This window comes from Eublepharis macularius, chromosome 10 (genome assembly GCF_028583425.1).
Source record: "Eublepharis macularius isolate TG4126 chromosome 10, MPM_Emac_v1.0, whole genome shotgun sequence".
NCBI lineage: Eukaryota > Metazoa > Chordata > Lepidosauria > Squamata > Eublepharidae > Eublepharis > Eublepharis macularius.
This window is the reverse complement of record NC_072799.1, coordinates 34,172,774-34,196,384: the sequence shown is the minus strand read 5'-3', so window position 1 is coordinate 34,196,384 and position 23,611 is coordinate 34,172,774. Positions and strand designations below refer to the sequence as shown.

Sequence of the window (23,611 nt, the reverse complement as noted above, 5' to 3'; positions counted from 1 at the left end):
CACTTGATGGAGCTTTGTAGACCCAGCGAATGTGGTGAAAAAAGAGAGATGACTTGCTCCTCTCCCTGCTGAGGTGTGAATGAACAAAAGAGGAAATGGCCTTAACAAGTTTTGGCGGGCTTTGAATGCCCCAGGAACTACAACTCCCAAGATGCACTTCTCTTAAAACTATAGGCATACATTCTAGTCTGGTAGATATTGATTAATATAGTCAGCTTGCTGCTGGAACAGTACAGGAAGTATTGGAATGGAAATCCATTGATACCTTCTTCATTGGAATCCATTAATGTAAATATAACTTAATTATTTAGCAACGTATCTCCGAAATGTACTTAATCCTTTCTTTTGTATTTTTAGGCCCTTCAAAGAGGTACCTTGTAGTAACAGAGGCAACAAACGAAAATTTAAACCACCAGTGTTAAACACAAATACAATAAATTATGGACTTCTAAGTCCTGAAATGACAATAAGTCTGGCAAACAAGTTGATTCAGACGTTTCAGTTGAATAAGGATCAGGCCATGGCACTGTTACAGATAGGTAGCATGATGGCATTGCATCCAATGGGTAAAGAAACTGGGAAACAGCAACCTCTCCCTATAACAGTAATCCATGGTAAATTACTTCTTTATTAATATTTTTCCTGATTCATGTTATACACACGAGACCATTTGTGTTGCAAAGCTTTTCAAAAATGTTATGGCAAAAAGTATAGGAAGAAACATACAGTAAACAAAACTGCGCTTAAAATAACCTTATATTTGTTCTTAGCTACCAAAATGCCTACCAATCAAAATGTTTTACAGTTGGCCATTGAAATGGTTATTACTGAAAAGCTCCACCCCTCCACCTCCCACCTTGAATAATTTTTGTGTAAAAGATTTTAAGGTTTTTTAAAAAAAAAATTAACAGAATAAAATAGACTTCTGCTTTTAACTGGAGCTTGAAAACAGGCAGCCTGCACAAATTCTGCTTCCATGAAATGTGAAATACATTGCTAAGATGCCAGATTTCTTAGCATTAATGTCAAGCCTTACCGATCATGAGCACAATTCATTTACCCTCTTTAAGGGTAGATGAATTGTGCTTTCTCCTATTAAATTTTACATTAATGCTGACTTAATGCATTAACTTTATAATAAACTCAAGTTCACATTTTTCATCTTCCCCTTTGAATAACATAAAAGAACAGAGGTACTTATGGATCATGACCACTCTGGTTCTTTGATAAGATGCATGGCATCGCCACCCAAAATATGCATGAAGTCTGCTGATGGGTTCTCAGCCACTAGCACAGTGACTGAGAACCCATAAGCAGACTTCATGCATATTTTGGATGGCGATGCCACTAGCGCAGATAGTGCTGAAAAAATTCTTGAAATCCACTTCAACTGAAATCTGAATTACATTAACTCAGATTCCAGTTTTCCTACATGCTTGGTCTTTATCAGACTTTGTCGATTAGCCAGTATTAATCATTGCTTAGCATATTGTGTTATAATCAAAAAGCTTAATACTTTATTTTACTTCCAATGCCTTAAACTGAATTGTCTTTTTCATTGGCTCAGTTCAAATGATGCCTATATTCCTCTAGCTATATGTGAATAAGAAATATGGCATAACAGTTGGATAAAATCCAGGAACTGACTACACAGTGTGGGTCTACACACTTGGGATTATTATGTGCATATACCTTGCTCAAGTATTACACCCACATGTGAGCTATGAGAAAACAGGTGCTCTTGATTCCCCTTCCGTTCCCATATAAGAGAGACATAGAGGGGAGGGAATTGTCAGAACTGAGCCAGTGTTGCGGACACAGAGCCAATATTGTTAGTTAATAGTGATCTTGATATCTGTTTCCTGATAGGTTGCAGCCAGTTTAGATCACATGATGTGCCATTTTTCATTTGAGTCTCTGGTTTCACTACATCCATTAAGGCTTCAGGAACTGGTACCTGAAATAGCTACCTGAAAAGTCAGTACACAGAATCCTTATTTGTTTCTGTTAATTTGTTATAGGTGTGTTTGGATCTGGAAAAAGTTATTTGTTAGCCATTGTTATCTTATTCCTGGTACAAATCTTTGAAACCACTGAAGCAAGTGATGGCAAAAGGTTAGCACCATGGAAAATACTAATCTCTTCTTCCACTAATGTTGCTGTGGACAGAGTACTGCTGTGGTAAGTAACATTCACTGTTTTGCTTAGAAAATTATTCATTTTCCTCTTTGTTAAAATAATGTACTTACACTATTAAATCTCTACTATCTCTCTCTCTCACACACACACACCCCACATCTATCAACTAGCCTAAGGCAATTGGTTTTCTCCTTTCCTAGTTCTGATTACAAAACTAAAAGGCTGTAAGGGAGATCTAACAATTACTTTCTTGACTTAATTTCAAAGATTTCTATGTATAGAAATGAATGCAAATGATTTTCATTTTGCATTGGTGTATTCCCCTATTTTCAAAGTTTCTGATTAGTCTGGGATAGTTGTTTGTGGTCCAAAGTGCCTAATTAGTTTGTAGCCTTAAAAAATAACTTGGCAAAAATAAGTCACAGAAACCCCCCCACCGTTTCTATCATCAATTTTTTGTGTTTTGTTTCTGGAAAAAATTAGTGTGTATGTGGGAGGGAGAACTGAGCTCATGAAAACTTAAAATGTCCAACTCCTTTTCTCTCGTTCTCCCAACCAAGACCCCAGTTGTTTAGGAGCAAAGGGGGTGGGGGTTCAGGCTCCCTTTGTCTTTGAAGTAGTCAAGGAGAGAGAGACTCCTCCTCCCCCTTCTCACAGTCGTTCTGAAGACCAAAAAAAAGGTCATCTTTCTGTGGTTGTTTCCCTGACCCACCAGGCAAGGACTACTGCCTAAATATTACAATAGAAGTATAAAAGAAAGAAGCAGTGGATAGATGAGATCAAAATGAAAATATTGAGTCCTTTAAATAAATCCCAATTCATGCCTTGTTGCTTTTTTCCAGCCTCCTGGATCTTGGATTTGAAGAATTTATTAGAGTTGGAAGTATTAGAAAAATTGCTAAGCCAGTACTTCCTTATAGGTAACTTGCCCAAAATCTTTACACAGCTCAATAGTTCTCCTTATTTAATTGGATAGTTGTCTTGTTGTATGTCATTAGAAAATTAATTTAATACCATGTACACTAAAAGATCCAATGTACACTAAAAGGCCATCACCAGCTGTATAGGGGGGTGGGGGTTGTACATGAACAGAGTAAGTTTACTGAACGAAGTTATAATTTTCTCCTGTTCCAACAGTTTCCTGCTTCCTCTGAAAAGCTGCAGCTGAGGGTCAGGGTCCGGGAAGCAACATTATGCCAGAATAAGAGAGGGAAATTTGAGCAGAATTATGCCTCATGGCATGCTGCTCTCAGTCTTCAGCAGCACTTTTTAGGGAAGTGCTGCAAGCTGCTGGTGGAAGGGAAAGCCAATAAAACCCTCTTGGGTGAAAACTGTTCATGAAGAAATTGGGATCTGACCCTTAATTAATATGTTTTATGTAGGATAAAAGTTCTAAAAACTCATCAGTTTTATTTTGGTTTTCATGGTTGCTTGTCTACTTGGCCATAGCCAAGAGACTTCCAGTCTGATTCTAATAAACTTTAACCTGAATAGAAATATCTTTAATCTGAAAATAAATTCCATAGAGAGTAGTGGGATTTACAAACAAATATGTGTAGTAATGCAACCTTATCCTGACTGTGGACCCCCACCACTGTTGAATTCCTTGCTGAAGTGTGGGGCTGCCAGCAGGTTCAGCATGGATTATATGACCCAGCTTTTCCACATGAGGCCTAAACAGATGGTGGTGGTCACAGTTTGTGGAGTCACAGCAAGCCACCCCAACTGCACAAATCTTATAGGTCCCATGTGATTCTCACAACTGGCGCCTCCATGCAGTTCCCACTGGAGCCCCACACACTCCCACAGGAGTCACACAGGAGCTGTCAAGAACCTGAGCTAGAACCAGGCCTATTTCTCCACGATAGCTTAAATTAGAATATTTATTCTACATGATGTATGTCTTGGTAGACATTCTTCAGAATGTTTGCATCCTCATTCATATAAAAATGTCCCTTCATATAAAAAAAGAAGTGTGTCAGGAAGAAGGTTTGAATTTAGTCTGCTCTCTTATATGCTAAGGGAGCCCCGTGGCGCAGAGTGGTAAGCTACAGTACTGCAGTCCAAGCCCTGCTCACAACCTGAGTTCGATCCTGGTGGAAGCCGGGTTCAGGTAGCCGGCTCAAGGTTGACTCAGCCTTCCATCCTTCCGAGGTCGGTAAAATGAGTACCCAGTTTCCTGAGGATAAAGTGTAGATGACTGGGGAAGGCAATGGCAAACCACCCCGTAACAAAGTCTGCCAAGAAAACGTCGTGATGCAATGTCCCCCCATAGGTCAGTGCTTGCACAGGGACCTCTTATATGCTAGGTTTGAATGTGCAGGGGTGGGGATTAATACATGGAGCATTCAAACATCCACTTCCTTTTGCGTATTTTATCATTTCACAAAGTCTATCCATGGTGTACTGTGCCACTTGATTGAGAAGCTTGGACATTTTAGAAATTTAACACCAAATTTAAACAGAAGCAGGAGAGGCTTCTGTTTACTCTACTGTTTACTCTACACAACTCTACTGTTCATGTTCAGTACTGATCTCTCCTCTTTTACAATGTGTTGAAAGCTTGCATGCTGGCTCAGGCCCGGAAAGTGAGCAACTGAAAGAGTTGCTTGCTCTGATGAAGGAGGATTTAACCCCAGCAGAAAAAAATTACGTAAGGAAGACGATTGAACACCACAGGCTGGGCACCAACAAGTCTCTTCTGCAGCAGGTACTAATAAAATGAAATTATACATTGGATAGTTTAGAAGGCATGAGGAGTTCTATGATCATTGTGCATTGATAAAGGATCAAAATGTACCTATAGAAAAGTCATTCACATAATAATGCCTTATCCACTTATAATTCTGGTTACACAACTGTCCACTAATGTTATGGACATGTCTATGTCTGTTATATAAATGGAGAAAAATCAGCAGGTATGTGGTGCTTGCGAAATGCCCTCCACACTTGTCAGAGTGCATGAAAGGAGCTTCTGAGCCTCACGAGAGAAGTCCGGCCAGACCGCCTCTTTCTTGGCCCAGTTCAGCAGATCAGTAGAAAGCAACTCGCAGGGCTCTGAAAGGTAGTCCTTGACTATTGCCTTCACTGAATCCTGGTTCGTGTGCTTCCCATTCCCAGAGGGGCTGAGGGCATGCTGGACTATTGCCATCTCCATGGACATCCCAGTGCTGGGGGAGATCCTGCTGAGAAGGGGAAAGGGAGGAATGAGCAGAGCTGAGCCCTGTCCCCTCTACTGGCAGGAAACCCTCTTGGTCTGTCTCCACCACACTTGCAGAGAGAGGGCATTTCTTGCACTGGTGAGGTTCCCAGCCCACTCGGCAAAGGTGCCCTTGATGCATGGGCTGCACTTGGTCACCAACATGGGCAACTCCTTCTCGGTGAGAGGCTGCAGCCAGGATGTGATGCCCTGTTGCAGTCTTCTCATGAGCACGCACACTCCTGGAGTGAGGTCTGTACATCCTGCATCAGGATCCAGGAAGGAGGGCATAGCACTCTGAATCGTATGCACCAGAGGAATGACCAAACCCAGGGTCGCAGTGTCAAACGAGACTGCAACAGCGAATTCCTTGAAGGGCCTCAGGACCTCCACTGTTTACGAGATGGTGAGCCAGTCCTCTAGGCTGAACTCACCCTCCCCCCTCCAAGTGTCGCGGCCTGCTGCTCCACCAAATGCTCAAGCATGGCGTGGGTGGAGTTCCAGCGAGTGACAATTTCAGAGATCAGATGGTGCTCCAACATACCTGTCTTGGCCTGCTTCTAGTGCAGTTGGTGAGTTGCTTACACGCATGCAAGAAGTGACTTGTGAGTCATTGGCATTTCCTGAGGAGACAATGGAACTCATGAGTTCTGGGGTCCTCTGTGGGTTCATAGGAACCCAGACCAAATGCGTCCTTCACCACGAAGTGAAGTTTGTGGGCTGCACAGTAAAAGCGCTTGAGGTCCACTTGTGCTGCAGCTGCCTTCTTGTTTGCTTCACCATCAGTCACCATGTACCCCATGGTGACTCTGCCCTCAATTACCCAGTCCAGAAATTCCCTCTCGATAGCAACAGCAGTATTCTCTGTCATGTGCGCTCGTCAAGATCCTCAGCATGGAGCAAAGCCTTGGGGAGGGCGAGAGTAGCTCAGGATTTTTTCATTACTCCGAAGTAGCTCTATTTAAAGATTGATGACCCCTGATCTAGAAAGTTCAGCATAAAAAAACCTGTTAGAGAGCTGTACCTCTCGTTTAAGTGTTGGAACTATGAATTTTTACAGCACAGTTAATGGCTATATGGAAATGGCTATGCAAATGGATTTAATCTATGGTTATTTTTCTACTAATAACATAGGTGAAGGTAGTAGGAGTTACCTGTGCTGCCTGCCCATTCCCTTGCATGAAAAATCTAAAGTTTCCTGTAGTGGTGCTGGATGAATGCAGTCAGATGACAGAACCTGCATCTCTCCTTCCCATTGCAAGGTACAGTCTCTTTTTGTGTCACAGTTAACCTAGTGCTTTTAACGTTAGCGGTGCAACTGTACTCAGAGCTTCAGAAAAGGAACTAGCTCACTGACACTGCAGCTTAATTGTTTCAGATAGGTAGCCGTATTAGTCTGTAGTTGCAGAACAAAATTTGAGCCCAGAAGCACCTTGAAGACCAGGGTATAAGCTTTTGTGAGTTAAAGGTCACTTACCTTTTAGTCATAATATCTGTGTTAGCCCTTTGTAGCAAGTCAACAGTTAGGCAAGAAAAATAGTCTTTCCTAACTGGTCATCCTGTCAGTAACCAGGCAAGAGACTATTTACAGACTTGTTTGTGACTGTAATTATTTAATAAACATAATTAACCTTTCAGTATCATTAAAGAAGGAATTGACAGTGGCCATTCATACAGTTGTTTTGAGGTAGGATAGTGCTGAATAAAAGTTTGGATAAAGAATTGGTAAAGGTTTGGTTAGCAATGACCGGAATCCACATAAAAACCTCAAGTTCTGTAACCGGAATGATGTGTGTAGGTCTTCAACAGTTTTTGTGAATGACCATAAGTGAAAGCTCGCAGAAGCAGAATTTGCGCTGTTGCTGTTCTTGTCAATATTTTGCCTCACACTGGGAACTGGACAGTGGAAACTACAGAAGTAGAACATACAAAGTTATTTTAGAGGGCAGAGTGGAAAAACTAACTGTACAGACCTTGAAAGCTAGCAGCACAAGGCACTTTTAATCAACCTTCAGCTCATTTAATTCATATTGATTTCAGTGGGAGTTTTAAAATATGCTTGTTTCTCTCCTGTTGATGTTAATGGGCCTTTGGCTAGACCCTGCTGATTTTTTAAAATACTGTTGCACCTGCAGTCAGTGTTGTTAGTGATATTTTATGGGTTACGTTCATAGGTTTGGGTGTGAAAAGCTGATTCTGGTTGGTGATCCTAAGCAGCTACCACCCACCATTCAAGGGTCAGAAAGTGCACATGATAATGGTTTGGAGCAAACGCTTTTTGATCGACTCTGCTTGATGGTACGTACTACTGTTCATCTTTAAAATATGTTCTTCTGTGATGCAAGCATTATTAGAGAGCAGTACATTGATTTAGAGAAGAATTTTTGCCCAGCCTCTTGACGTTTCTTATTATTTGCTAGTTAACACAACCCTGAAATAGAATTTTGTTAACAGTTGGTTCCCATCAAATGTTTGTCTTTGCGGGAATGCTTCCTGTGTAGAAACTTACTCTGTAAAAACATAAATCTTGACAAATGTGGTATCTAAATTTGTCACTTGTTTTTAAGCAAGAATCTCACATTAGATTCCTCTCACCATCTGCTAAAGGATCATCCCGGAAAAAAAATCAAATATGTATTATCAGTTCCAATGTGATTTTTTTTTAAAAAAAGAACAAATGCATCCTCAAGAACATTTCTAAAACTTGATTTACAGAGTGCAGCAAAAAGAGGTGGAAATCAGGTGGCACAAGGCTACGATGATAGAATGTCACTCTGCGGAAGATGGATTCCAGTTCTACATGCTGTTTTGCTTTTTAAAAATTCATGTAAATAGAAAACTAACATCTCAGAGAGAAAGCTTGTGCCCCCCTTCTTCATTTGCTGTGCTAGGTTTTCCGGTACTCCTCCACCTGTAGTCTGACATAGCACAGTCTGTTCTACCACCTCAGCACTTTCCTACCTTATTTGCACCTCAGGGCCAAGGATAATCCACAGGGAGAGTGGATGATATATCAAAGGAGGGTCATCTTGAAAAGAGGCCTTGGTTTGCCCAGACATTTTATTTTAGCACCGGAAACTGTTTCCATTCTTTGAACTGAATCCTGTCAGTTTTTCTACTGGCAAAAGATGGAGGAAGAGTCTTTCTTGCCCACCAAAAAAGCTAAAGTCATGTGGGGTAGGGACTGAAGAGAGGAGGAGAATCAGATGAGATAGAGTGGAAAAATCTGAGAGGGTCCAAACCAATGTCTTAAATAGCCTCCATTTTATTATTTTTAGTATTTGTTTTGGTCTGTATGCTTCTGGGTTGAGGACTTGAGCAAACGATCCATGCTGTCTTGGCTGAAGACTTACTCCTATGTCCACTTGTGTCATCTGGGGAGTATATTGGTTTCTTTGTAACCCCCTCCCCCGTTTTTCTGCCAGCTTACTTAATGTGTATGCCATCTCCCACCCCACGGGATGTATTGGGTTGGGTTTGGCATATGGGCCACTGTGTACAGTTGCCACTTTCTTGTGCTGAATTTTATGTTTTTAATGTGTTTTAATGTGGCTTTTAGTTTTTGATGTTACCCATTCTGAGCCTGTTTGCTCGGAGAGGGGGCTATAAATCCAAGAGATGGTGATGGTGATGATTTTAAGCATGGAGGAATTTAATTGAAGTCATCCCCAGGTAAAAAATCATACCTGTCATGGACCGCCCAAGTTTAGAGTGGGAGGATGAGTCCTCATCAGAGGAGGCGAACTTGCCAGCCACCCGAGCCGTGCCCTGGTTGGGCTGTGGCTCAATTGGTTGGTGCCAGGCCAGTCTCACTCCTGAGCAAGGAAGGACAGGCTGGAGCCATCCCAACAGAGCATAGCCTGGCTGTTTGCTGCCATCATGGAGGACAAAGGAGAGGCTTGGGTGGAGTCCTGCCAGCTGACATCATCATGTAATGGAGAAGACTTCAAAAGTCTTTGGATTTTTGCAGGGGTCATTTCATAGAAAAAGAGCTGCAGGAACTCATTAGCATAACTCATTTGCATGTGCCACACACCCCTGACATCACCTATTCTGGCTGTTTTGGACCCAATCCTGGCCATTCTGGGCCGAAATTGAGCCCAAAATGGCAAAAAGGGGCTGAAAATGGTCAAAAAGGGGCCCAAAATGGTCAGGATTGGGATGTTGCTGAGCAGGAGAGTGATCCACCACCCATCAGAGACGCAATCTGGGCTGTTTCAGCCCCAATCCAGGCCAAAATGGGCCCAAAATGGCCAAAATCATGTGGGCAGGGCCACCTGACACGTGACCTCTTGGGAGAACTGCCGGAACTGCGTTCCTGTGCGTTCCCCCTCAAAATGAGCCCTGGATTTTTGACATTTTTGCTATATATGGATTTTTAGCATTTTTATTGCTGTTTTGATCCCTACCGACCCAACTGTTCCCTTATGGGGAACAGCTTTTCTCCAGGTGAAAAAGGAGGAGCGGTCCTCTTTGCCCACTGAAAATGTCTCTGCTGAGGATCATGGGATCTTTGTGAACAAATGCTGAGTGGGATTGGGCTATAGTATGAGAGGAACTGAGCAAGTCTGAGTGAAAAGGGTGACGGGATTGACCCTACTGTCCTCCTGAGCTCACTGTTTCTGGCTATATGGTCTAACCCAGTGTGAACAATTTCAATTAAATGGCTGAAATATGTCAAAATATATGATGTGATATAATCATTTAAATATTTTGCAGTGTTGGTGTAGCGCGCATTGCTGACAACAAGCAATGACCCTTTCCATCCATTCGTTGTTTTTCTCCTTGGACATTTATAGGGACATGAGCCGGTGCTGCTCCGAACGCAGTACCGTTGTCACCCAGCTATTAGTGCCATAAGCAACAACTTGTTTTATGGTGGAAATTTGCTGGACGGCGTTTCTGACATGGATCGAAACCCTCTCGTGGACTGGTTGCCAACACTGTGTTTCTACAGTGTTAATGGCTCAGAGCAGGTATGCATTTTATTGTTTTTTAAACGTGCTCAGAATATCTTGCTGCCCAGGAGAGTATGTAACAGTATTTTGACCTTGAAACCTCTTCACCTGAATGTAATGCTTGGGAAATGCAATGGCAGCATTCATGTATCACGGCAAACAGAAGTTTTCATCCATGATGAGCATGAGCACAACTTGCTACCGTGTTCAGTGCTTCCTTCATTTTTCGTCCTTTCCCTTGTTTGTTGACTCATGCACAGAACTCAGTTCAAATTTTCCATTTAAGTGCAGGCACCTGTGTAAACTGGAGTTTGTTTCCCTTCCAGTTTAACCACTTTAGAATCTTGTTGTGTATTGGGAAAACAAGCAACACTTTGCCTAGATGCCTGCTTTTGGATCTCAAAGCATATTATTAGAGCTTGATTCAAATCTTACCACTGCAGCCAGGAATTCCCCTCTCCCTGTGAGTTCTGTGATGTTTCCTGCTCCAATTATGTTCCTTTTAGATACACTGAGAGGCTAAATTGCATGGGATTCAAGCCATGTAGGGAACTGGGTGTGTGAATGGCTTCCACGTTGGGGCATAGTCAAGCTTGCCAGAACAGCTAGACCACTGACTTTGAAGCAGTTGCACTGACATGTTTAAAAAAAACTAATCCTGTGCACAAACTACTTCACACACATGGTATCCTCTTGAGTCCCAGGGAGCAATCCTAAACACAGTTCCATCTTTCTAAGTCCATTGACGTCAATCTTTGTCATACATTGTGTAGTTTGAAGTCTGTTTCTTGTTCTCCAGATGGAAAAAGACAACAGCTTCTACAATATGGCAGAATCTTTTTTCACTGTCAAGTTGATCCAGTCTCTAATTGCCAGTGGAATAGAGGGGTCCATGATTGGAGTAATAACCCTGTATAAATCACAAATGAGCAAGGTGAGTTCTTATATACACACACAATCCACACAATATTTATCAGTGCAGTATTCAATGTACTTTTCCCCGCTTTTTCCCTACCCATTTCCGAAAAATCAATCTTATTTAGACAAACTAACCTTGCTACTTTTTACTAAAAGTTGTCACACTTTGTTATGGCAATGGTCTGACTTGGTTTTCAATTTGTTGTTACTTCCCGATAGAAAAAAATCCAGTTTATGAGTATGTGTAACAATCAGCGTGTATAAATTATTTTAATTGAACTTGGTTGATTGAAATCGAATTTTTTAAAATGTCTCATTTCAACTATGTTTCTTTTTTTAAAAAAAACAGCATTTAAAATGAAATTGAAACTTATCATTGAGGCTACGGCACTCTTAGGAACCTACAAACAATTGCTTTTCTTTGTAAAGAAAGAGCAGTGGAAATCAACATTGTCATAGAGCTCTATAGTTCATACACTTATGTCATGGCTTGATACTGATGGCCAGGGACCAGTAGGTCATTTCAGATATCATCCAGTGATTCACCTGGGTGACGTTTTATGCCAAAGAACAACCAGATCTCTTCAGTTGGCTCAGGACTCTAATTACAAATATTTATGACTCTACCTACCAAACGACATGGACGCTTATCTCCCCTCTCATGACCTGTCTAATGTTTTGCAAGTTTTATTTCTGTTTGGAAGCCTGAAAGGGTCTCATTCTATCTAGGTCTAGGCAAGCTGTGTGGAAAAGCCTGAGGGAATCTATGTCTGTGTGAATGAGTGGAGTTTTTATTGTCAGTGAAGACCTGAGTGGAAAATTAGTCTTTGCGACTGAGACCGCGAATATACCTTTAAGAATATAACTAGTTTGAAACCAAAATTGTTACAACCAGTAACTACCACCAGCCCTTGCTTCTGGTTGAGATTTTTTGCTTTTTATGGGATGGGGTAGAGTAGAGCAGGTATACTACCAAGGGGAAGGGGCAGACAAAAACAGAAAAGGGCCTGGAGGGAGAAATAGAAGCCCTTTCTAGTGCTGATTCTAACCAGTGAATGCCATGGTTGCAGGTTGTAAAATCAAGAGCTTAGTAAAAATATTAAGTTAAATGTTTAAGAAATGTACAGTGTATCTTCTGCAGGTGTATAAGGGCTCTATTCGGTGTTAAGTCAATATGCTTTATCGTTATAGTAACTAATTAGTATGCACTTTCATTAAGTATCTAAATAATAAATGGAAATGTTGATTTAAATCAATAATTTAAATTGGTTTTTATTTCTTTGGGATTCAATCATGATTTAAATGGCCTAAGTACTGTTATCAGCATCTATATATTGCTTTCAAGTGTTCAGAATGTTTTACTCTAAGCTGCTACATTTAGCCTTTCCCATTTAGCCGCTACATTTACTTTACCATTCCCCTACTTGTTTCCCTCCCAAAGACACTGTTATTGTTGTTCATCTGGGGAGCTGGGAACTTGGTAAATTGCTTCGCATATATGGTATGGTAAGTTCTATTATCCCCCACTGCAGATGGGAGCTGAGGCTAGGGAAAGAGAGGGTTCATGGCAGAGGCAGAATTTGAACCAGAGACATCCTGGTTTATAATTCATTCTCTTAGCTTTTACACTCTCTTGATTAATGAGGGTGGATCCAGTGACTAATTTTGATTAAATGAGGAGCCTTCCTCTGATGGAGCCAGGGAGTATTATTTGGAAGTCAATTTCATGTTTTATTTTAGTTCCAGAGTGCCAGAATCTGGAGGAGTTCCAGACCAGCTTTTACTTACGGCTAAGCAAATTTCTTTACTTCCCTGTTCTGAATAAAGTTCTACTTTGTTTGCTTAAGAAGACCATCAACATCTTACACAGGGCTCCTCATTTGGCAGAAGCCCAGTGTGTGTTTGTACCCTCTGTTGTGAACAATTAGAGAATGGTGTATGTTTTCGGTGAGATATGTGAATGCTCACGATTTTGAAACCCACCTTCAGTAGTCATTCACCTTTATCCTACCCTACCTCATAGGGCCAGTGGGGGAGGGGAAGAGGAAGCATGTGTGCCATCTTGGAGGAAGATGATAAAAATTAGTCCATAAATAAAATTGTAAAATGGCATTGCTTTGATCTGCCTACAGATTTGTAATTTACTTGCTGCAGTATACTCAGATGCTTCCCAAGTTAAAGCTGTCCAGGTGTCCACTGTGGATGCTTTCCAAGGAGCGGAGAAGGACATCATTGTGTTATCTTGTGTAAGGACGAGACACGTTGGCTTCATAGATTCAGAATCGAGAGTGAATGTGGCACTGACCAGAGGGAAGAGGCATTTATTGATAGTGGGAAATCTAAACTGTCTGAGAAAGAACAAGCTATGGGGAAATGTGATTCAACACTGTGCAGGTAAAACAGCACTTTAAAAAAAATAGTGAGGAGTTGTTACAATTGTCCCAAGGAATTGGTGCAATAAAAAGCTTAATGTTTTGGTATTTGTCAGTACTTGTATCTGTTGCGCAGTTCGTGTTCTGGTGTCTTGCACTGCATTGTAGTGGAGTGTCTTTTGTAGTGCTTTGTGTCCGTCTCAATATTGTAATTTTCCTGCTAATCCTAATCATGTTTATATAGATGTAAGTCTTACTGATTTCAAATGAACCTTTTTCCAAGCAAATATGCTTTAGGAATGCAGCCTTAGCTGAATCCAGCAACAGGGCTTCTTATCTTAGGGCCAAACTAGACAATATATCTGGTTGCAAGTGGAGCTGGGGTTTCCCAGATCCAACTCACTTGCCCTGCAGCCACACAAGAGCTGTGGCAAACTTTCTTATCCAAGCGCTACATGCCCAGATTCGGATCAAGACTATGGTGCTAGAGGAGGGGGGGCCAGCACCGCACCCCCCAGTGCCAATTTCATAAGCCAAAATGAACACTTATTGGGCAAAAGGTGTCCTCCCCTGGTCATTTGGGCTCAGAAAAAGGGGGGGGGGGCTGGAGCCCCTCCTCCCCCAGCACTGTTGTATCAATCTGAATCAGGCCCTTGGGTGAATAAGTTCCTGTGGTGTGGTATATTTTGGCCTTTAGGGTGGGTGCTTGGAAAGGCACTGCTCTCTACAAATGATTTCTTGCTGTCTTTGTATCATATTTCTTGACAACTATTCCAATGTTTGTGAATAGCTCTTCGTGTTTTATGAGGAGTGGCCCCATAGCCTTGCCCAAAAGTAATGGGGAAGCCAAACCATGCAGCTGACAATAGTTGTCCAACAACTCACCACCAAGCACTAATTTGTCCCCAGACCAAAAAATACTTATTGGTTTTGGCTGTCTTCTGCTTGAAAGAAGTATAGAGAACAGCTGTACTACCCAACCTGACTGGAGAATGAAAAGGCAGATGTTTACAGTACCCCATTTTCCTCTGTCTGCTGCCTCCTAGGAGTTTCTCTGCTACTGCAAGCCACTTCCTCTAAGATAGCTGTCAGAGAGGCCCAACAGAGGCAAACTGACAAAACGAAGTGGGAGGAGTAGGAGAATCTCCTTCCTCTCTGACTGCTTCAATTCTGCAAGTTTTCAGTTATCCAAAATGCCATACAAATTATGACTCTTCACTCTCCTGATTGGATTTTTCTTTACACAGACCCCTCTTCCCAGCTGCAACTGCGTATGAAACTTGTTTGGTTCCCAAATGAGTTTGCCACGTGGTGTGAGGGAATGTCACTCAAGTAGGGCAAGTCCATACCTCCTCCTTTGGGGTATGTGGAACTGGCTCAGGTCAGTGTATTTAGAAAACAAAGGATGGATGCAAAAGGGGAAAGAATTTTCCACCACTTCCTCCTTCCCACTAGAAATCCCCCCCCCAACACATACTGCATTTTACACCATTTCTATATGGAATAGGTTTTCAGGGGACTGTAGTCAAAAGGTAGAGAGATGGAAAATTAGTTACCCTAGCAATTGTATTTTTCTTAACATTGAATATTTTAGAAATAATTCTATTGTTCTGCTACTTCTAGGATGTAAAGATGGATTGCAGCATGTTAGCCAATGCGAACAGAAATTGAATGACATTCTTACATCTTATATGGAAATGAAAAAGGAGGAAGAAAAGAAACAGAAGGAAAAATCTAAAAGTAAATCACTTTCACAGAAAACAAATGTATAAAAATGTTCCTGTGTAAATTGGGCTAAATATCTTTTAACATTATTGATAAACATATAGTGTTTTATGTTTCACTGGTATATCTAACTTTAGTTATATGGATTAAAATGTTAGTAAAATAATTATATATCTATAAGATAGTAATTTGGCATTTACCATTCAATTTGTTTCCTAAAATGTGGTTGTTTTAATTGTTCTATTGGTATCCAAGTACTCTACTTGGTATCCAAGTACTCAGAATAAAGCAAGAATTTTAAAATAACTATTGTGAATCTTTCAACAAAGAATAGGATTTGTAGGTGTTTATCATTGTTCTAGCTCATAAGTTGTTAAAATAAAAAATCTAAAACTGCTTCTATGGTTACTTAAACCAAATAGGGGGACTAAACTGGCAATTTTATGCAATTCAATTCAAATACCTTTAATGGCATACTAAGATCTAAGACAGCAAACAAATCACTATAAAGTTACATAAAATATCAGAAGTCAATATATTTATACAAAACTTGTATGAATCTTAAGCACACCAACTAAAAACTCTGCAACCACTTTAGAAATCGCTGTATCATTATCCTTTAACAGAAAACGACAAAAGGATAAATTGTTCTGGTGTTCAATACATTTTGGCAACCTCTCAAACAGCATTCTTCGCAACTTATCAAATAAATGGCATTCCAAAATTATATGCTGGATGGTATCTGGGCAGTTGGCTAATTTTTATGCAGACTGTGAGCGGATTGGATATTTTGACTATGTAACTATTGATCCTTTTCATATAATATTCTACAATAGTATATCTAATTTCTATAGGATTATCATGTGATATCATGGGGGGGCTTTTCATATTTCACATCAGCATCCTTATATTTGTGTCTCATATTGTTTGTGCAGATACACATTTTCAGTTAAAGTTTTGAACTTTCTCTTTGCTTTCTATTTTAAGAACATTTGTTTTCTTACTTTCCTGAAAAGGACTATACAATCTTGCAGAATTTTCCTCACTTTCAAAAAAGAAGTTACTTTGTCACATGGCATGTAATAGTGTTGTACAATAAGCACAATTCCTTGTTCTGGATTCTGGATTCCATTTTAGATTTCTAATCGCATTGATACATATGATATGAATTATAATATATTGACTGTCAACTTGGTTATCTTTATAGGGATGTATGCAGCCTGTCTCCAAACCAGACATGACAGAGATGCTTGGGATTGTGAATATAAAATTGTAAAATACCTTACGTGCTTATAATTATTTAGAAGAGTGTTGTGCAATTCAAATGATGTTAGCTGTTTTAACAAGTGATGCTTAAATTGGGTGTTGCCTTTCCAACATCTGTAAGACAAGTGAAAAAAGCACTAGATGGATAACCTGAGGATCTGTGGAATCAGCGTGAATGTTCCTGTCCAAATAACAGATTGTCTGGCGCTTGTTCCACAAACCTCCATGCAGTTTAACAACACTTTTTTCCCGATCATACTGCCTGTCTTTCCAACATAGCACATGATTTTCTAAATGCAGTAAAAGTGTTTTAGAATTACAGTGCCTTGGTAATCATACTTGGAAAGGGGATCAGTTTAAACTTCAGAAAAGTTGGGTTTAAAACATTTATACCTTGCTTACATCATTTTCCTCTCCTCCATTTTATCCTCAAAACAATCTGACGAGGTAGATTAGGCTAAGAGTGTGTGACTGGCCTAAGTTCACCCAACGAGCTTCGATGGCAGAGCTGGGATGCAAACTTGGATCTCCCAGATCCTAGTCTAACACTTTTAACCACTATACAACACTCTCCTTACAATCAATTCCATAAAGTTTCTTCTGAAAAAAATCTTTAGGCAATAAGGCTTTGTACTTACCATTTTAAGTGTTGAAAGTGTTCAATGAACCTTCTCAGTAATTGTGCTTCCCTTATCCAATAACATACATGATTATCTCCATAGATAATGTTTTTTTCCAGTGGGTCTCCAAACACTTCTGCTTCAGTAATGTTCTACTCCTACTTATAGTAGGTTGCTGTTACTATGTTTTTATTTTCTCGTATGCCACAAAATAAATTATTCTTACAAGAAAGGGAAACTTCTTTCTTAAATAGCATCACAATCTTCTTTCAGATGACTTTTAAACACATGCCTCTGGTTTGTAAAAATATTTAATGGAAGTATTTATAGAACATATGCATAGAACAATTTAACTTAACAGATCTTTTTTGACTTTTTAAAGTGTTTCTCGCAAAATCTTGTCCATTAGGTGGTGCCAGCGTACTCTACTGTCCCTGCACCAGCCTGCAGAGAATTAGAGATTACATTTAGTTTTTAAAAAAGCAAAGAAAGAAACATTTGCATAATCTCACATGAATTTAAGATAATTATTCAGATACAATGCAAGTCTGTTGCCAGCAGACACTGAAGTTGTGTTGAAGGAAACTAAACTTCATGGCATTCCAGACTTTGCAGGCTGTCTACATTATAAGAGCTGAAGGGGAAACTTCAATATCATATTTTGATTTTTTTTTCCTCCAAAGAGTTTCTTTTAGCAAAAGCTGTCACTGAAGACGCTAATAAGCAAAGTGTGGAAGAAGAAGAAATAGCAGAGGCCTGAATAGCGTCTTTTAAATTACTGGTGACACCCCTGTCCCAGCTCCCTAAAATCTCAATCAACAATCCATTAGAACTCAACAGGAGTAAAACTAAATCCTCGTTTAAGTGTATTTATCCGATCTCTTTTCTCTCTTTCAAATGCTAAATCCATTTCAGCATATGCCCCCTTCTTTCTCTCGCCTTTCTCTAAAGCCTGGCAGCCTACACTTCTCTTGTAAATATGAAAGATGCTAATCATATGACATATCACGTCTCAGTCGGAGCTTGGAATAAAGCCTTGAGATTTGGGATCATTGCCTCCAGACAACAGCTTCATCAGCCGGAAAGTTGGGGTTTTTTTCCTCCTTTCCTTCAACTCTCAATCCCTTCTTTGTCTGAGGGAAAATGCAGCCAACTCGAGATACCCTGGCCATATGGTTCACTCTGTATTTTCTTAGTTGAATTCTGAATTGTTTCTGTGACTGGCAAAGAGATTTTTGGTGGGAAGTGTATAAAGACATAGTAGCACTAGTGCTGAGACAACTTTACAGAAGGCGCTGCATGATATTCGTGTGTTCATTTTACACTCTGCGGCTGTTTACTTGCAACTAGTTTTTGCTGCTGAAAACTGTTTACATCTATATCCTATAAATCCCACCGCTTTCCAACATTTTATGTGGAGATGTATGTATTGAACAGGGGCAGTTCTAAGCATTCGGTGGCAGCAAGTCCCTCTGAAGTCAATGCTTTTTAATTGTTTTATTAAAGATTGTGCTGTAAAGCATTTCTCTGTCTTCATTTCCCTTCCTTGAGTATAAACATTGATCTGTTTATACTGATGCTTTTGGTGTGAAGAAGGAAATATAATAAAATTTGGGTCCTCCCCCCTTCCTTTTTCAGACAGTTTCTTCTCCAAGGCCAGTATAGATATTATTTTGATATGAACCTGTCAGCTTTCTCCCCCACACCCCACCCCTTTCTCCAGGGATGTTTGCCTATCTCCCCCGCCCTCCTCCTCCTCTCCCGAAAGGCCCTTTCAACAAATCATTAAATTCTACAGAGGTGGTCAAGCCAGGCCTGCTTTTCATGCATGGGGGTGGGGTAGGGGGAGAGGAGAAAAGAGTCCTTGAAGTTTAGAAGATGCCCAAGGAAAACTCCTTGAATGACATCAAAAGAATGGGGTTTCCAATGGCTGTTGAAGCACGAGAGCCGTGTAAGCTGTACAAAGGCGGGTTGGGGCATTGGGACTGTCCCGCTGCTCTATCCCAGCACAATTGGGTCACTGAAATAGGGAATTAATTACCATTGGAGAGTGGGCAGCCCATTCACCGCTGCCTGAGTTTTATTAAACGCCAATATAAATAACAAAACAACTCTTGTGGCTGCACTATTCCTACACGCCAAAGGAAGGATTAGCTTGGGGATTAACATCTTAAAGTCTATGAGACTTTCTGACTCAAGGCTCCGAGCTGGTAATCGTATTTGTCTCCCGGTTCAGCGATTAGTGCTCCAGCTCGCTCGCTCCCGCTCGCCCCTCCGCCTGCCTTGCCCGCCCCACGTCCCTTTTTGCAGGCTCGTTTCTTTGGGGGCTTCTGCTGGCTCACAATCGGCTGTTCTTTTGGGCGCAGCCATGGCGGGGGGAGCAAAACTGCATCTTGGTCACGCAGCGCTCGAGTTTCTGGGAAAGGAGAGGGGAGGAGAGAAGGGCCTGGGACCGGCAGGGAGGGCCCGGCCTGGCCTGGCCTGCACCTGCCATGCAAATCGCGGAGCAAACAAGCGGCGCCAAACCACAGGATTGGGGCGGGGGGAGAGAGTTGCAACGATCAATAGATGCCTCCGAGCTACGTAGGTATAGGCATCTCCCAGTGAGACCCCAGAAGGGCACCCATCTGTCGAGCTGGTTGCTGGGCGAAGGACACTGCCGGAAAATGCAGCGCCCCCTGGAGCCTCCTTCTTCAGCATCCCTTCAGATACCCGAAGAAGGGAGTTTTGACCCTCAAAAGCGAACACCCCGGAACCCCTGCTGGTCTCTGAGGTACCACTGGACTCTCATCCTGCTGTTCTACTGCAAACCAACACGGCTACTCGCCTGAAACGATCTTCTCTGTTTCTGTGTATCTTTAGGAGTGTTTCTTTAAAGGGGATTTTAAAGTACAAAACATGCCAAAGAAAGAAAGAAAGAAAGAAAAATGTTTGGGGTCCAAACTTAACAAAGGCAGTTTGCAGACACTCGGTTCCAACCTCCTGGCTATAATATTTGTTCTTGTTCAACTGAGGAGGTCGTGGCAGCACTTTCTCGATGGAGGAAAACGCTCTGTACATGCATTGATGCCCTCCTTTGATTAGCAAGAGAGGCAGCTTGATCCAATAGCAGAGCCCCATCACTGAAAACGGAGTCTGGGGCTGGTCTCCACACATACAGCACAATTCAGAGCACTACATTTTTGCATGTGGGTACAACAAAAGCAGCCAGTAATAACAGATCATCGCTTGAGCTTCCCAGGTGCTTTGCGTAAGTCCAATACAACTTCCATGCAAGACCTCCACATTCCCTTGTATTTTAAACAGACAATTTGACTTAAAAAAAAAACCGCTGAACATAAGAGCAGCTCTGCTAGATTGGACCAATGGTCTATCCAATCTAGCATCCTGCAGAGCTGGCTTAAGGGCGGAGGAACACCTTGGGTGCCAAGGCAGAACCCTTCAAGGGCTATCTCCTCGATCTCCACAGCAAATAGCATAAGCAGTTCACGAGTGTGTGTAAAGTGACAAGACAGAGGTGCTGCTGATCTCAGGAGAGTGCAGGGTTAGCCTGTCTTGTGGGGAGCAGAACTCCTCCTGAAAGAGCAAAGTAATCGCTTGAGGATACTACTAGATCCTGGCCTACGGCTGGAAGCTCAGGTCTTTTTCATGGCACGGAGCCCCTTTTATCAGCTTCGGCAAGGTTTGCCTCAAAAAGCACATCTAGCCACAGAGATCTGTGCTCTCACCACATGCAAGTTAGATTACTGTAATGCACTCTATGTGGGGCTGCCTTCAGCAGTGTGTGTGTGAAAGAGAATAACTACATTGTTTGTAATATCACTATTATTAAAAATAATTATATTGTTCTATTATTATTATATTGTTCTATATTATATATAGAATAATTATATTGTTTGTGATATCACTATTATTAAAAATCGTTGAACATTATGAGATTAGCACACAGAATTCAAAAGAATACACACAGCAGTGTGAGACAAGAACCCCTGTGTAGACAGCCAGTGTGGTGCAGTGGTTAGCGTATTGGACAAGGATCTTGGAGACTCAGGTTTGAATCTCCCTTCTGCCATGGAGCTTGCTGGAGAACCTTGGGCTATATTACACACTCTGCCAAACCTTCCTCACAGGATTGTTGTGAGGATAAAACGGAGGAGAGGAGGAGGATGTAAGCTGCTTTGGCACCAGCAGCCCCATTAGGGAAAAAGGCAGTGTATAAATGAAGTAAACAAAAAATATTCTGCCAGCATAACAAGCCAAAGAGGAAGAAACACAACCCATCATTTCCTAATGTTTACAAGTTTCACCCAGACACTTTCTTTCAGTGCTCCATTCCTCTCAGTAGAAGAAGCCCTCCTAGCCATCTTTCAGATAAACAGAAAAATGAATTATCGTCCATCATATCCGCTAGAGCTTATATAGCCCATTACCTAGTTTTTAAACATTCAAAATTTGGTGAGTATATTAAGCCCACGAAGGAAGAGAGATGCTCCCACACGATGCTTTTCGAAGTCCGAGAAAACATTTGAGGCAGGTTTCCCTCACCCAGCTAAATGTTCCAGTTTTCAGGAGGGGAGATCCAATGGGTTTGGCATTTGGGGTTTAACCAACCTCCATTTTGTAACCCGTTCAAATCAATACTGAAGGTGCTTGTAGTGCAGAGTTTCAGACTAGGATCTGGGAGGCCCAGGTTCGAATTCCGGCTCTGCCATGGAAGCTCAATGGATGACTTTGGGCCAGTCACACATTCTCAGCCTAACCTACCTCACAGGGTTGCTGTGAGGATAAAATGAAGGAGAGGCGAATGATGTGAGCTGCTTTGAGTCCCCGTTCGGGAGAAAGATGGGGGATAAATGAAGTCAATAAAATAAAAAATAAAGACCAGTGGATCTCAGGGCGGCGTGCAAGGTGACCTGCAGCGTGCCACAAAGGCTGGGCTTGAGTCCCGGCGCTTGTCATCCCTTCAGCCGCCACTGCTGGCGCCGGAGGGCCCCAAAGCAACCGGGCCGGCCAGGCCTCCTGCATTCGTGCTCCGCAGCGCCCCCTGGCCGGTGCCCGGCGAGACGCGACTCTCCCGCGCCGCCCCTTGCGCGGTCTGTCGGTCCCGCCGCCCTCCGCCCGCCCCTCAGCGGCCCGTGCTGGGAGGTCGCCCCGCAGTCCAGGCTCCCGCGGGCGGACAAAGGCTGCCCCCCAAGGCCGGCCCCCAGTCGCGGCGCGCCCACCCCCTGGCCCCGCCCGGCCGGCCTCTGCGTGTCCCCCGGAGCCCGGCCGGAGCCGGAGGGGCTGCGGGTGAACAGCTTGACCCCGGCCGGACACTGCGGGCCGCGGCCCTGGCTTGGCCTGACCCTGCCAGACCACACAAGGGCTCCGGAATGCCACTCCGGCCGCCTCGCCTCTGGTTGCCTCCCAGACCGAGGCCGGCCCCAAGGCGGCGCTCCTCTCCCGCCAGGGCCGGGCAAAGTGGCGCGCAAACAGGAGCCGGAGGGCCCGGGGAAGCGCCCGCAGGAGGGCGGCGGCGGCTGCTGCTGCTGCTGCTGGGCTGTGAAACGGCGCGCCTGCTTGCGGAGCCCGCCCGCCCGCCCGGACACTGCGGGCAGCTGGCGGTGGCCCTCCAGCGTGGGGCTGGGCAGCTGCTCTGCTTGCCAGGTCAGCCTGCCGGGAGCACCCGCGGAGGGGCACGTTTCGGGCTTCCCAGGTGCATCCCTCGGGGGCTGCCCCTTTCAGGCTCTCCGGCGCAGCACGCAGGCCCCGCCGCCAGCCCCAAGAGAGCGGGAGGCGGAGAGCGCAGGGCGACCGGGGAAGGTCCGCTGTGGGGCGCAAGGCCAACGGAAGCGAAAGGCCCGCTTTTGAAGGGGAATGAGTGCAGCAGCCCCACCGCGCATCCCTTTGCTTTAGGACGGCGGGGGGGGGGGGGGACAAACAGCAGGGTCAAGGGATTCTCGATAAAACGCAGCAGGTCCTTTAGTTTCATTTCTCCCCAATGGGGACCCAAAGCGCTTGCATTATTCTCCCTCTTCCATTTCATCCTCGCAAGAACCCTGTGATGTCGGTCAAGCTGAGTGTGTGTGACTGGCCCAAAGTCACCCAGCAAATTTCCATGGCAGAAGAGAGATTCGAACCTGAATTTCCCCGATCTTAGTCCGTTGCTCTAACCACTACACCTTACTGGCTTGTGTTTCTGTAGGCGAAATTCCAGTCTCACCGGGCAGAAATGCAGAGACCGCGCTCTGGTGACGCGAAGCTAGAGACCAGGGGTGGGGAGCCCGAGTGAAGAAAGGGATACGGGACTAAAATGGCAGTGCCGCCAGGCTTCAACCGACTAACCCGGCTGTTCTCTGGCATCATTTTAAATATAAAGTAAATAAATCAACCAAACAGCAGTCCGAAGCACTTGTGAACGTCCCACTGCCCTGT

General features: G+C 43.0%; 1 protein-coding gene across 1 annotated transcript in view; it reads left to right on the top strand.

Moving 5' to 3' along the window:
• Positions 1–15,524, top strand: part of ZGRF1 (zinc finger GRF-type containing 1) — a 43,031-nt gene extending 27,507 nt beyond the window's left edge. Inside the window, exons 15-24 of the mRNA XM_054990221.1 lie at positions 358–614; positions 2,022–2,181; positions 2,982–3,059; positions 4,702–4,849; positions 6,473–6,600; positions 7,513–7,636; positions 10,138–10,314; positions 11,096–11,230; positions 13,347–13,608; positions 15,210–15,524. Coding sequence (XP_054846196.1) covers positions 358–614; positions 2,022–2,181; positions 2,982–3,059; positions 4,702–4,849; positions 6,473–6,600; positions 7,513–7,636; positions 10,138–10,314; positions 11,096–11,230; positions 13,347–13,608; positions 15,210–15,358 — 1,618 coding nt within the window. The 3' untranslated portion in view covers positions 15,359–15,524. The remainder of the gene's footprint in view (positions 1–357; positions 615–2,021; positions 2,182–2,981; positions 3,060–4,701; positions 4,850–6,472; positions 6,601–7,512; positions 7,637–10,137; positions 10,315–11,095; positions 11,231–13,346; positions 13,609–15,209) is intronic.
• Positions 15,525–23,611: the final 8,087 nt, after the last annotated feature.